Genomic DNA, 14077 nt, shown 5'->3' on the forward strand with positions numbered 1-14077 from the left:
ATGTTTATTGTGTGGTGACTGGTTGTGTGGAGAAAGAAAAATGAAAGATAGGAATTGGGGTTTTGGTACGTCAGATAGAGACAGCACGCGTGGAATAAAGAAAGCCTGCTCAGAAGAACATCCACTGAATTCTGTTAGTGTTTCCGACCACCAGATCACAAACCCAACATTTACACAATATTTAAGTTAAACCTCTGCGATACCCATTCATACATCCAGTTTTTTGGAGCCTCGTCACACCTGCCATAAAGTTCTCTACACTGAACATACATCTGGAGACCCCTTACTGTGAGGGAGCAGCACTACCGCCTCACTACCGTTCATGTTTAATACCTGCTTTAATGCATTTCATCATTCATTCATTCATGAAATATTTATCTTAGCATTCTAAATTTTCAGAGAGCAGGAATATCATGAAGTGAATGGATTCTGTGCGGTGATCGCTGTCTCCTCTTAGTGCGGAGGAAGTCAGTTTAAGAAGCGTAGTGATTAACAACTGGGTCGGGGAACACTTAACACAAAGCATTTAATGTGCTACATTAACTTATGACCGGGTTTGAGAAAATCTAGCAAATTAAGCAATGATTTTAGGATGAAGCTTAGTTTACAACATTCTACTTTAATTATAAAGTAAACTATGAGAATAAAGTGGAAATGTCAACTTTAATCTCGACATAAACGGTGAGAATAAAGTGGAAATGTCGACTTTATTCTCGCCATATAGTTTGATTTTTTTTTTCCCTGTGTCCGTATTTTTTTTCTTCACTGTGGCCCTAATACAATTCTGTAGGGCTATACCACAAATAGCATTATAAATGCAAGTTTTAGTTTTATTATTTATGCATATAGCTTAGCTTGAAGCAAGGTCCATATTAATGCAATTTGCCTAAATGATGGTTGGTAAAGATGTCATCACCAAGATCGCACATTTTATTTTATTTTAATTTGGTGAATACTGTGTAATGCACCTGGGCTTGAAGCCTTGAAGTAATAGTGCAACTATCAGTAATAATACTATTATTTATTTTATTGTTATTATTTATTAGTTTAAATATTATGCAGTTTAATGATGGTAAAGTTGTTTAAAAAGCCACTTTAACGTGTCAGTGGACAGAGATGGTTAACATTAACGGAAAGTGTAGTTGTTTTACAAAAAATATTTACTATTTATTCCTTTTCTAAGACAAGTTCAGTGCAATACAACTTTTGACAAGCACTTCTTATTTTACTAAGTCTAAATGCCTCTTTGGATGGTTGAAAATATGTTGTCAAAATTATAGTTCAAGTTTTTGCAAAATTTGTTCAATTAAAAGGTTGTATATTTTGACTGCATCTGTCATGCAATGTGATTCCTTCTCTTCATTGGTGCCACCCCCTTGAAAACTATCACTTTATGGAAACCTGTATTAATACTTGTGTGCACATTAAAATGTTTGACAGTGGAATAGGTTATTCTTAGCCAGTAACTGCAGTGGAAAATGTGGTTAACATCCACTCATGAATGGGAAAAAAATACCGTTGAATACCGTGAAACCGGGATAATTTAGAAAAATACCGTGATATAGAATTTTGGTCATACTGCCCACCCCTACTCTGAGCATTCATTTGATTAGGATTATTTAAAAGTCTATAGTTCATGCATGATTTGTAAGTAAGCATTAATAGCATTAATTTCACTTTTTTTTCTTTTCTATTTTTATTTTTCAGAGAGTGGAGTGTGTTTGGAAGTTGGTGTATTTGTGGCTGCTATTGTGTCTGGCAGTCCAGCTGCTAGGGAAGGCTCCCTGAATATGGGAGATCGGATTATTGCTGTAAGTACTTAAAAACAGAAATATTTAAATAATTACAAAAAGAATACATTATTGTTGGGGTATGTGTGTGTCTTTCTTTAAATTAAAAAAAAAACATATTGTCAGTGTAATTTGTCTGCCAAAAATATTTGATGTATTTGTTACTGCAGATGTTAATCTTTGTGCTGCAGAAAGTAGAGTTGCATACAATATGTAATATATAAAATTAAGTGAAGTAAGTAGCATTCATTGGCATTCATGTAGTAAAATTTAAACATATTTTTTCTATTGTAAGTTGAATATGTGTGCTTTTAGTTATTGTTGATTTTATATCTTCATTTATTTAACTAATTTTGCTTAAGTGAAGTGTACTATTATAATATGAGCATAGTTGAATTTGAAATGTTACAATAAATTGTTAATGTTTTTGCAGATTAATGGAATTGCACTAGATAACAAATCTCTGAGTGAATGTGAAGCTTTGCTCCGGAACTGCAGGGATTCACTAAGTCTTTCAACCATGAAGGTGAATTTTAAATATAAAGCTGTTCTGCAAACAGTTTTGTAATTTCTTCTTTTATATATGTGTTGCATTTATTTTTCTGAAAGAGCAATGTTATTTTACTCTAAAGTTTGAAAAGTTCTGTAGCATTTTAATATTATTTTGTACGATAACATGAAGAGTTGTAATCAGATTCCTTATTATTATAAGTGTCAAGTTTCAAGAATACTTGTGAATTAAACACCTTTAATTGTACACTTAACAATGATTTCATATAGTTTTTCCCACAGAGCTCTTCAGGACAAAACATATTTGAAGGTTTGCGGGACTCCAATTGTAGGATTCACTCTTCAGAGTTGCATATGAGAAATAATAAAAACTTGAAACACAACAGCTCAACCCAAACAGACATTTTCAACCCAGATATTATAGATGGGAAGAAAGATCGAAGTGATTCAGAAGAAACGTCCTTTTGTAGTCACAAGATATTTTCATCTGCCTCCTTGCATTCTAGCTTTCATAGATCAATCGATCATACTTTTCCTGGCAGTGTGGAGCATAGCCCAGGAGCTTTTAGTACAGATGTTTTCTCAAATCCAGATTATGGAATACTGGAACCTGAGAAACGGCAGTTTACTTTTGATCCAACTGATGATGATTGTTTTATGACAGACAGAGCACCTGAAAAATCTCATGGACCTAAGCATAGTGGAGGTACTTGGCCAAAAATGGTAGTTGACCATTCTACAGAGGTGTCACAGTTTTCCATTTTTAAGACTACAAAACAGAGAAAGTCAATTATTGAAGCAAAAACATTTAAAATGCCAGAACCTCAATTCAAAATGGACTATTTATCGCCAACTCAATTGACTTTGCATTCTCCTCAGGCTTCAAAAGTAGAGATAGTATCTACTCCACCTACTCCACCTACAAGAAGTGATTCTTTCAAGTTTAAGCACAAACAACAAGCTAGTTCAGCCTCTGACTCTACAATAACTACAGGAACTCCCCCCACAAGTCCTAACCAGTCTCCTGCCAATGTTGGAAAGAAGCCAGAATCTTCGCATGGAGGTTGTGATAGAAATGGCAACCATTACTTTTTAGAAGGAAGCTTTGATTGTAGTGTCCTTTCTTCAAGAAAGTCTAGTGATGAAGCAGTTTTTCATTTGAGACCTGAAGAGCCAGAGGTCAAAAGACCACGACCAAAATCTGCCCCTGCTTTGAGACATAAACTTACTCCTGTTCCAGTTCCAACCCTTCAGGTAAGCATTGTTATTGCATTAAAGAAAAAAATAAAAAGGAATGATTTAATATAAGATTTGTTAAAGCATCTTTTGAGTTATTTTGGCCCTAACTTGTAAATGTTTTTTGTGTTTCTAAAATGCTTTGCTGTTTGTTTTTTTTTTAATGCAAGAATTAGCTAATTCAATCACTGGAATGTTGTTGTTTGCACTGTTTCATTGTTTCACCAAGCTGATAGAGCCACTACCCTGTGTTTATGTACAGTTTATAGATTGTGTGAGGTTTTTCTCTGGGTGTTCCAGCTATCCTGCTGCATTTCAAAATGTTAGGCTAATTGGAAGTGTATATGGAGAAACAAAAATAACCTTTTGCTATAATTATGTTTTTATGTATTTATTTCACACTATTTAGTGAACTTTGTTTTGAGTAGTCGCCCCATAGTCCCTGAGATATATTTTCTTTATGAATTGCAGCTCTACTTTAGTAGTGTCCATATCAGTGGTGTAAAAAAACAAATATGGCATTAAAGTGGGAGTGAAACTTTTTTTTTATATATGTTGGCATACTTCATCAACTTGCACAATCATGTTTCCATTTTATATCAGCAGAAGTGTTGTGTCCTTAGCATGAACAGTGGGATGGTTAAACCTTACTGTCTTGAGTACATATTGCAATGCAATACAAAACTTTTTTTAACCTCATATTCTTATTATGTATAGCATCTGACTTTATTTATTTAGCTTCCTAATTATCTTTGTCTTTTGCTTTTATTCTTATATAAGCTACTTCTGTATGTACACACACACACATTTTATATATACAGTGCACCAACCAGCCCGCACTCACAAACAAAGCAAACCGGTAATGAAACAGCAAATAAAGAATGTAATGAAAACAAATGAAATAAGAAAACTACAATACCACCCCTGTTCCCCTTACGGCGATTACACATTAAATACAACAAAGCACAAACAAAACACATGAAAAAGTTCATGAAAAACGGCAACCGATGAAATGTAATGATGAAAATAGATAGTCCAGAGATCCGCACGTTGAATGGGAATGTAAAGATAGTCCGGTAGTTCCTGAAATGGTGAAGATGGGTTCAGGAGCGCTTCTTTCTTTGCAGGATGGCCATGAATCCACTTACAGTCTTCATGTACACAGGCAGACGGCAGACAATCCAGATGCACGAAACGATCCAGGACAAAATTAATAAGTACAGGTAACCCAACAGAAGGCAAACAGACAGGAACTTGAAACACAAATTACAAAAACTTTTTTTTTTGCTTTTGGTCACTGGCCTCCTTTTTAAAAGCCATGCTGACACCCTTTGACCTCAACAGCCCCAGTACCCTAGGCAGAAGACCTAGGCAGCTGGACGTTGCAGTTTCAAATTCTATTGGCTACTTTCACCATCCCAAGCCGCGGTTCTCTCTACAGTACAGTATTGCCACGAATAAAGCCATAAAAATTGCGAAGGATATTTGCGGTTTCTGCTCACAATTATTAGTTAGGTTCTAAGGAAAAATGACTGAGGCCACAAACTCTGAACCGTGACTTTACGGGGGTCTACTGTATGTATGTATGTATGTGTGTGTGTGTGTGTGTGTGTGTGTGTGTGTGTGTGTGTGTGTGTGTGTGTGTATATATATATATATATAGAATATATATATATACTATATATATATATATATATATATATATATAGTATAGTATATACTATAAATAAGAGGTGTGTTGTGCTGAACTTGTGTCCACATCTGTTTGTCAGGTTTCGGCAGCTAGTGTGCCTCCTGATGGCCACAATATATATACACACACATACAGTGGAATGCAAAAGTTTTGGCAACTTCGCTTAAAATGACTGTTACTGTGAGTAGTTACATGAGCAGAACATGAACAAATCATCCAAAGGCATAAAATTAAAGATGACTCATTTTTTGTTTTGGCACCCAAACATGATCATTACTTAGTAACACCCCCTTTGGCAAGTATCACAGCTTGTAAACACTTTTTGTTGCCACCTAAGAGTCTTTCAGTACTTGGGGTATTTTCTTCCATTCATCCTTGCAAAAGATTCTTGGGCCGTCTTGCATGCACTGCTCTTTTGAGATCTATCCACAGATTTTCACTGATGTTTAGGTTGGTGCTTGCCAAGGGGGTGTTACTAAATACTAATTATAAATGTATTTATATTTTTTTCTGTAAAATTACAGTTGCTTGTAGTGATTTTGCAGTTTCATGTATGTTGTTTGGTATTGTTCATTGGGAGCTCTTATCTTAACCTTTATTGTCTAGGTTCCAGGTTACACACCTGAAGAGCGCCAGTCTCCAGATCCACATGAGTGGGTTCGCTACTCTCCAAAACGTTCTCACAGACACAGTGTGGGTTTTGTTTCATCAGCTTTCCCTGTTGTAGTTTCAAGTAAGTAGACTGAATTGAATTCAGGCCTATCTTTGTAACATTTGTTTGATTAAATATATTTTAGGGAGGCAGTCTTTATATTTTTGGATTAAACAAAAAAAATTCCAACATTTTAAGACACTTTTTTTTTTTTTTATTGTTATACATGTCTAAAATGTGACCTGATTAAGAATGTGCTTTGTCCATAAATGCCTTTAGACTAACAAAAAACTTATCTTACCTAAAATAAAAATTAAAACAATTACTTAAATGTTTTAAAATCCCTATAACACAGTATATATACACACTCTTAGGTGATAATGTGTGATGCTTGAATAGCTCTTACACTTCTTTAACAATGCTCAACCACCCCATTCCATTATTATCTTAAAACCATATATTGTATGAATGTCAGTCACATTAGATTTAAAGTAGGTAAGTTACTTTGGATCTTATTTTTACTGTAACAAGATTTAGAATGTCCTATTAATAGGAAACAGTAAACTGCATCTACATTTGCATGCTTTCCCCACATGCTTTATATTGGTCCTTGTAGTTAACAATAGTAAATAAAATACAGATTAGTTATTGTTAGAGGTTACATTACAACATGGAATGTCCATTATTGTATTTAGAGCTATGTTAATAAAATACTACAGCTTGTTCCTCATTTCTAAAAACAATATTTAAAGGAAAATACTGCAGCAATAAGCAAATCATGTTCAACTTCAATAAGATATTTACAGTTGTTTATAAACATTAAGCAGAATTTGACAAAGCAAATATTTTGCTACAGAAACTTTGTCTTTCCCTTTAGTGTGTTTTGTATAGTTTTGATTTAGTTCTACTGTAGTTCTTTTTTATTTTATTTAAATCTCTCTATTAGATAAAAAAGGTTTTCTTGGCTACTTCCTTATGCACCGCTCGCCCAATCATTACTCCTTCTGCGCACATCCTCTCTCCGTACTACCCCATGACACTCCCAGTGCTAACTAGCCCTTCAGCACATTCGGTTGTAATGGCAAAACAGAAAAGCAAATGATCTATTCAAGAATGTCAAATTTTAGATCACGATAGAAAAAGAGCAGCAAGAGCTTATAATGAATGTCGAAAAAAGAAAATGAAAAAGCTGCATATAATAAAAATCAAGAACAAAGAAAATCATCCAATAAACGAAAAAGTGAACAATATCTGAGCAAAAGTGCCACATTTATAGAATGTAAGAGGATAAAATAATTCATAATATTGTTTTTGATAAGCTGTTAATGTAATTTCATTTTTTATTTACTTTGTTATGTTTTATGTTTTACTTTTATTTTTTTTTGTTGTGTTTTATTATTCATTGCTATTTAAAATAGTCACTTGTAGTGAAATACTCAAGTAAGAGATTTTCTGCCTATAATTATTAAGGACCAAACTGTCTTCCTCCTGTGACCATCTCTTTAAACACAATTGCTTTCTGTAACAGAGGAGCACCCCGACACCCTTTGAGCAGCTCAGTCGCAAGACAGCAGGCGAGGGAAGCGAGCAGGGGATAGAGTCCCCTATTAATTATAAATTATGTATTGATGTGTATTTGTGGTATTGTGCATCTGGCATCTACTATGTATTTTTATATCATTATGGTAAAGTCAAAATTCTCCTAGGCCAGGCAGTCAGCTGTCTCTTTTGCTAAATTAATTTCTCAGATGCTAAAAGCAGTTATTTGTAAACTAGGGAGAAAGTCATAAATTAGGTAATCTTTACTTTGTAAAAGTAATATGTCCAATTTATAGTTTATTATAAAATCTGTGGAGGTATTATAAAGTGAGTTTTAAAGAATTTACCCAAAGTGTATGTAAACCTCTGACTTCAACTGCATGTTGTTCCATGTCAGATAGTTTTACTATAATTTTTGTCAGGGGAGATTTGTAAAGAAATGTATTATAAAGACCAAGAGTCAATACCAGAATACCAAAATCAACACTTTCAAAGAACAATTGTTAATTAGCTGAGTTCTCATCTTGGGAAAGCATCAAAAATCAAAATCAAGTCAACTTAAGCCCTTGTGCTGCAATTTATCAGCCCTAGCAAAAAGACAGTATCTCATAGCAGCCATTGCCTGCCTATAATGGCTTTAAAGGTTGTGGTATGTTGCAGTTAAAATTTAAACACAAAAACTTTTCTTGAACAAATCAAGAAAGTTCAGCCTTATATAAGAAAATAATGTCCCAAAATCAAACTTTAAAAATCTAAAAAAAAGTTATGCAAGACACAGATATTTTTTTAACTGAGAAAACACCTCTCAGTTGTCAGAATTTCAGGCATCAGAAATGAGCATGCTGACTTAATGGTTGTTAGGTTCTAAACTTGGCTTTTGCAGGATATTATATATTCCATGAATATTAATCTTAATACATTAGTATGTCACAAGAATGATTTTATTAAGGTTCAAACCAGTTATCTGGAGATTTTAAACTTTCCATTTTAGTTCTATTAAATGTGTTTGAATTATGTATCAATTTTGATGTTCATTGCAATGTTTTTCAAATTTAAATACTTCAAAATACTTGTGAGATTAGCCATATAATTTTGAGATCAACGATTTCTTGAGTTGCATGACTTCCATTCAGTGTTGCTGGTAAATGTACAGTTAATTGTTGTAAAGCCTTTTTTTAAAATTGTACAAAAAAGTATTGTCTGCCCTAACACACAATACCACATAACTATTGTAACACTTGAAGTGTAAAGTGTGTGTTGCTGTGCCATTCCATTCAGTAGTCAAGAGTTCCATTGGTCTAGAATCGCTCACCTTTCTATTGTATCATTATTATTATTATTTTTTTTTGTACTGTAGTTGCTGAGACGAGTGTCTTCGGGTTTTATTTTTCAGTAATGTGCTGTTATGTGTCAGAGTTCATTGTACTATTGATGTGAATCAAAATATTTTTCCTGTCTAGGCTGTCAGATTATCTTGACTGCACATGGAAAGAGTGAGTTAGGTAGACACACAACCAGCCATTGTTTTAATGACTTTACAGGTTATCTCTGCAGGAAACTATACAAGTGTTAAACACAGATTATGTATTTTACTACAGGCGTAGAGATTTTGACTACTCTTGTACTTCTATTTTTTTGTAGTTTGAAATTTGTTCCGGTGATGTTTTTCCCCTTTCCACAAATTACATACAAACTTATGACATGGAAAATTATGAAGTTTCAAATTTTTATTTAATTTCTGCATTTGGGAAAATGTATTTATCGAGGTTACTCTTTCTAATGTAAATGTATTGGTAGCTTACCAAAATGCATTATTCCATGGATAAGAATAATATACCTGCCTCTGCATTTTTACTTTCATACTTTCAGTTATTCTTTTATTTATTTATGGTAACACTTTAGATTAGGCACTACCTATAGTGCATCTGTTAGTCACATCCTGTTAGTAAAAAGATATTAACAAAGAGTCAGTAAAGGGATTATTTATCGGTGTGCAATCTAGCATATTACAAGTTCACTTCATGGGTTAAGTAGGTGATAATATGTCTCTCAGTATTTCATACTTCTCTGTAAATCTTGTAAATTCTTAATACTTAATAAGAGTAAATGAAGCTGTCATATTCACAAGTAATTCCAACTGCATAGATAGATAGATAGATACTTTATTAATCCCAGGGGGAAATTCACATACTCCAGCAGCAAAAAATATTCAATTAAAGAGTAATAAAAAATGCAGGTAAAAAACAGACAATAACTTGAATAATGTTCAACGTTTACCCCCTCTGGTGGAATTGAAGAGTCGCATAGTTTGGGGGAGGAATGATCTTCTCAGTCTGTCAGTGGAACAGGACAGTGACAGCAGTCTGTCGCTGAAACTGCTCCTCTGTCTGGAGATGACACTGTTTAATGGATGTAGTGGATTCTCCATAATTGATAGGAGCCTGCTGAGTGCCCGTTGCTCTGCTACGGATGTCAAACCGTCCAGCTCTATGCCAACAATAGAGCCTGCCTTCCTCACCAGTTTGTCCAGGCGTGAGGCATCCTTCTTCTTAATGCTGCCTCCCCAGCACACCACTGCGTAGAAGAGGGCACTCGCCACAACCATCTGATAGAACATCTGCAGCATCTTACTGCAGATGTTGAATGATGCCAGTCTTCTAAGGAAGTACAGGCGGCTCTGTCCTTTCTTGCACAGAGAATCAGTATTGGCAGTCCAGTCCAATTTATCGTCCAGCTGCACTCCCAGGTATTTATAGGTCTGCACCCTCTGCACACAGTCACCTCTGATGATCACGGGATCCATGAGGGGCCTGGGTCTCCTAAAATCCACCACCAGCTCCTTGGTTTTGCTGGTGTTCAGTTGTAGGTGGTTTAAGTCGCACCATTTAACAAAGTCCTTGATGAGGTTTTCTATACTCCTCCTCCTGCTCACTCCTGATGCAGCCCACGATAGCAGTGTCGTCAGCAAACTTTTGCACGTGGCAGGACTCCGAGTTATATTGGAAGTCTGATGTATATAGGATGAACAGGACCGGAGAAAGTACAGTCCCCTGCGGCGCTCCTGTGTTGCTGATCACAATGTCAGATCTGCAATTCCCGAGACGCACATACTGAGGTCTGTTTGTAAGATAGTCCACGATCCATGCCACCAGGTATGAATCTACTCCCATCTCTGTCAGCTTGTCCCTAAGGAGCAGAGGTTGGATGGGTGTTGAAGGCGCTAGAGAAGTCTAGAAACATAATTCTTACAGCACCACTGCCTCTGTCCAAGTGGGAGAGGGATCGATGTAGCATATAGATGATGGCATCTTCCGCTCCCACCTTCTCCTGGTATGCGAACTGCAGAGGGTCGAGGGCGTGTTGGACCTGTGGTCTCAGGTGGTGAAGCAGCAGCCGCTCCATGGTCTTCATCACATGTGATGTTAGAGCGACAGGCCGGAAGTCATTCAGCTCACCAGGACGTGATACCTTTGGGGACTGGGGTGATGCAAGATGTTTTCCAAAGCCTCGGGACTTTCCCCTGTTCCAGGCTCAGGTTGAAGATGCGCTGTAGAGGACCCCCCAGCTCTGATGCACAGACCTTCAGCAGTCGTGGCGATACTCCATCTGGACCTGCTGCTTTGCTGGCACGAAGTTTCCTCAGCTCTCTGCTCACTTGCGCTGCTGTAATTGTGGGTGGGGATGTCTCTCCTATGTTGGTATCAGCAGAAGGATGTGTAGAGAGTGCAGTACTCGAGGTGAGAGTGGGTTAGGGTGGTCAAACCTGTTTAAAGAAGATGTTCATTTGGTTTGCTCTCTTCACGTCTCTCTCGATGGTGGTACCCCGCTTCGAGCTGCAGCCAGTGATGATCTTCATCCCATCCCACACTTCCTTCATGCTGTTGTTCTGCAACTTCTGCTCCAGCTTTCTCCTGTACTGCTCCTTCGCCACCCTGAGCTGGACTCGGAGTTCCTTCTGCACGCGCTTGAGCTCATGCTGATCACCGTCTTTAAAGGCCCTTTTCTTCTGGTTCAAAAGGCCCTTGATATCACTTGTAGTCCATGGCTTGTTGTTAGCATAGCAGCGTACAGTTCTTACTGGAACTACAGTGTCCATACAGAAGTTGATGTAGTCAGTAGTGCAGTCAACAACCTCCTCAATGTTCTCACTATGTGATCCCTGCAGGATATCCCAGTCTGTAGTTCCAAAACATTGTCTCAGAGCATTCTCAGCCTCCGGGGTCCACTTCCTGAATGATCGTGTGGTTACAGGTAGGACTCTCACTTTTGGTTTGTAGTGAGGCTGAAGCAGAACCAGGTTATGATCTCCTTTCCCAAGCGCAGGCAGTGGGGTGGCACTGTATGCGTCTTTAACGTTTGCATACAGTAAATCAATAGTCTTATTTCCCCAGGTGTTGCAGTCCACATACTGGGAGAATGCAGGTAATGTTTTGTCCAGCGTCACATGGTTAATGTCTCCAGCGATTAGCACAAGTGCCTCAGGGTGCTGCGTTTGTAACTTAACAGCAGCAGAATGGATAATGTCACTCGCTATCTCCACGTCCGCCCGAGGAGGAATATACACGATGACAACAATGACGTGTCCAAACTCTCTGGGCAAGTAATAGGGACGCAGACTTACGGCCAACAGTTCGATGTCCCTGCAGCAAGTGGAGATTTTGACTTTAACATGTCCAGAGTTACACCACAGTGTATTAACATAGAGAGCGAGTCCTCCTCCTTTGTGCTTCCCACAGGTACTTGCGTACCTGCTTACCGTATGCTCTTAATATGCTACACTGAGCAAAGATGAATAACCACTTAACTGATTCTTTTACAAATTGTGGATAGTACCTAATCTAAAGTTTTACCTTTTTTCTGCACAGCAACTTCACCTCAGTGTTTGGCACCATGTCCTGCAGTTACTGCTGTCATGAGAAATCCAATTTACACTGCTTGGAGCCACCGGGTTGCCAATGTTAATTGTCCTTCAGTCGCCAGTCAGATCTGTCAACAACATTCACATCCCAGGTATTCCCTTAAATTTCCGGATTCAACAAAAACATTCTCTATATTTTTTAATAAATGTGTTCCAGTTATTAAATGATATAACATGGTATTTTTATACTACATTTCACTACTGATATTTGTTATTTAGAGGTGGTGTTGAACTCGTCTTCAGACAGTAAACTTGATTTACCATGAAGTATTCTGTCTTACAGTACCAAATTCTCCCTTAGTTAGGCTTAATGTGTACTTGAAAAACATTGTTGCTGTAACAAAATGTACCTCAGACTATAAACATTGACAAAGACAGACTGCAAAATGCTTTCATACACATACATTATGTGGTTTGTTTCTAATTGTACAGTTACTAATACATTATCAGTCAAATGGTACATATGTCTCTCGAGGGTTGCTTTGATAAAGATAGGTACAGTATATTGAAGTTTAAAAGCCTGATGATCACAAAAAGAAGATAATTTGTGTTCATAGGTATAGTTTTATCTTTATTTATTTGTGTATAAAACAAAAAATATTTAAATGTTCTGTTTGTGGTTTTAAGGAAAGTACAAATATTTGATGTTTAAATACATCATTCACTTAAAATGCAAAAATGTTTCAATCTTATTTAAACTATTAAGTGTAAATGTCACTTTTATCTCCTTAATGTAGTTCAAGACACCAGGGTCGTCTGAGTTTAGACCTTAGTCACAAATGCTCCAGTGATTTTTCTGAATCACCCAGAAGTAAAACACCTCATGGAACCAATTCTCTACCATCTAGTGCCAGGCTTGGTAAATATATCTCATGATTACTTGGGTTTGTTGTACTGCAATTTTTGTTTTTTCTATTAATTTCATAATGATTTTTGACTTGAAGCATATTTTTCCATCTATCATCTTTGCAGAATTAAGCTCATTTATATATGTTTTATAGCTCAACCAATTTGTGGAAATATTTTCTGGTACAGTGGAACCTCGGGTCATGACCGTAATTCGTTCCAAAACTCTGGTCGCAACCCGATTTGGTCGTGACCCGAACTAATTTCCCCCATAGGATTGTATGTAAATACAATTAATCCGTTCCAGACTGTACGAACTGTATGTAAATATATTTTTTTTTTTTTTAAGATTTTTAAGCACAAAAATAGTTAATTATACCATAGAATGCACAGTGTATTAGTAAACTAAATGTAAAAACATTGAATAACAGAGAAAACTAACATTGCAAGAGTTCACGCTACAGCCTAATGAAACGCTCGCTATAAACACTTTTTTTTTTTAATGAGTGTTAAGCACAGGGAAAAAAATGAAAATTTGAAAAATCCTTAATTTATACAAAAACTAACCATAAACAACCAAGAAAATTAACCTTGCATGAGTCGAGTTCTGGCATGAAATAAGTGAGGAAGAAGCTGGGTGGAGAGGAGGTTACAGTTTTGAGGGAGATTCCCTCTGTGCGATGGAGGGAAAAGTGTTTTCTCTCTTTCTCTCTTTTTTTGAAAAAATCCTGGCACTCGTCCATTTTTCCATGACGGCTTTTATTGCATCACTTTTTATAACTGCCCTTTCCTCTTCTTCCTCTGAGGACTGCTCCTTGGTGAGCAACTTATGCTGCTCCTGCTGGAGTTCAGCAAGTTCCTCCGTCGTCAGCTCCTCCTTGTGATCCAGGACC

At 36.6% G+C, this 14077-nt stretch overlaps 1 protein-coding gene across 3 annotated transcripts in view; it reads left to right on the forward strand.

Annotated features, from left to right (window-relative positions):
* Positions 1-14077, forward strand: part of dlg5a (discs, large homolog 5a (Drosophila)) — a 240053-nt gene that overhangs the window by 154265 nt on the left and 71711 nt on the right. For 2 of the 3 annotated variants that reach the window (XM_051923726.1, XM_028795545.2), the window contains exons 14-19: positions 1708-1811; positions 2224-2316; positions 2571-3554; positions 5836-5962; positions 12286-12430; positions 13076-13197. In XM_051923726.1, the coding sequence (XP_051779686.1) occupies positions 1708-1811; positions 2224-2316; positions 2571-3554; positions 5836-5962; positions 12286-12430; positions 13076-13197 (1575 nt within the window). The remainder of the gene's footprint in view (positions 1-1707; positions 1812-2223; positions 2317-2570; positions 3555-5835; positions 5963-12285; positions 12431-13075; positions 13198-14077) is intronic. The other variant, XM_051923727.1, reaches the window with a different exon arrangement.

The sequence above is a fragment of the Erpetoichthys calabaricus genome, chromosome 2, assembly GCF_900747795.2.
Source record: "Erpetoichthys calabaricus chromosome 2, fErpCal1.3, whole genome shotgun sequence".
Lineage (NCBI taxonomy): Eukaryota > Metazoa > Chordata > Cladistia > Polypteriformes > Polypteridae > Erpetoichthys > Erpetoichthys calabaricus.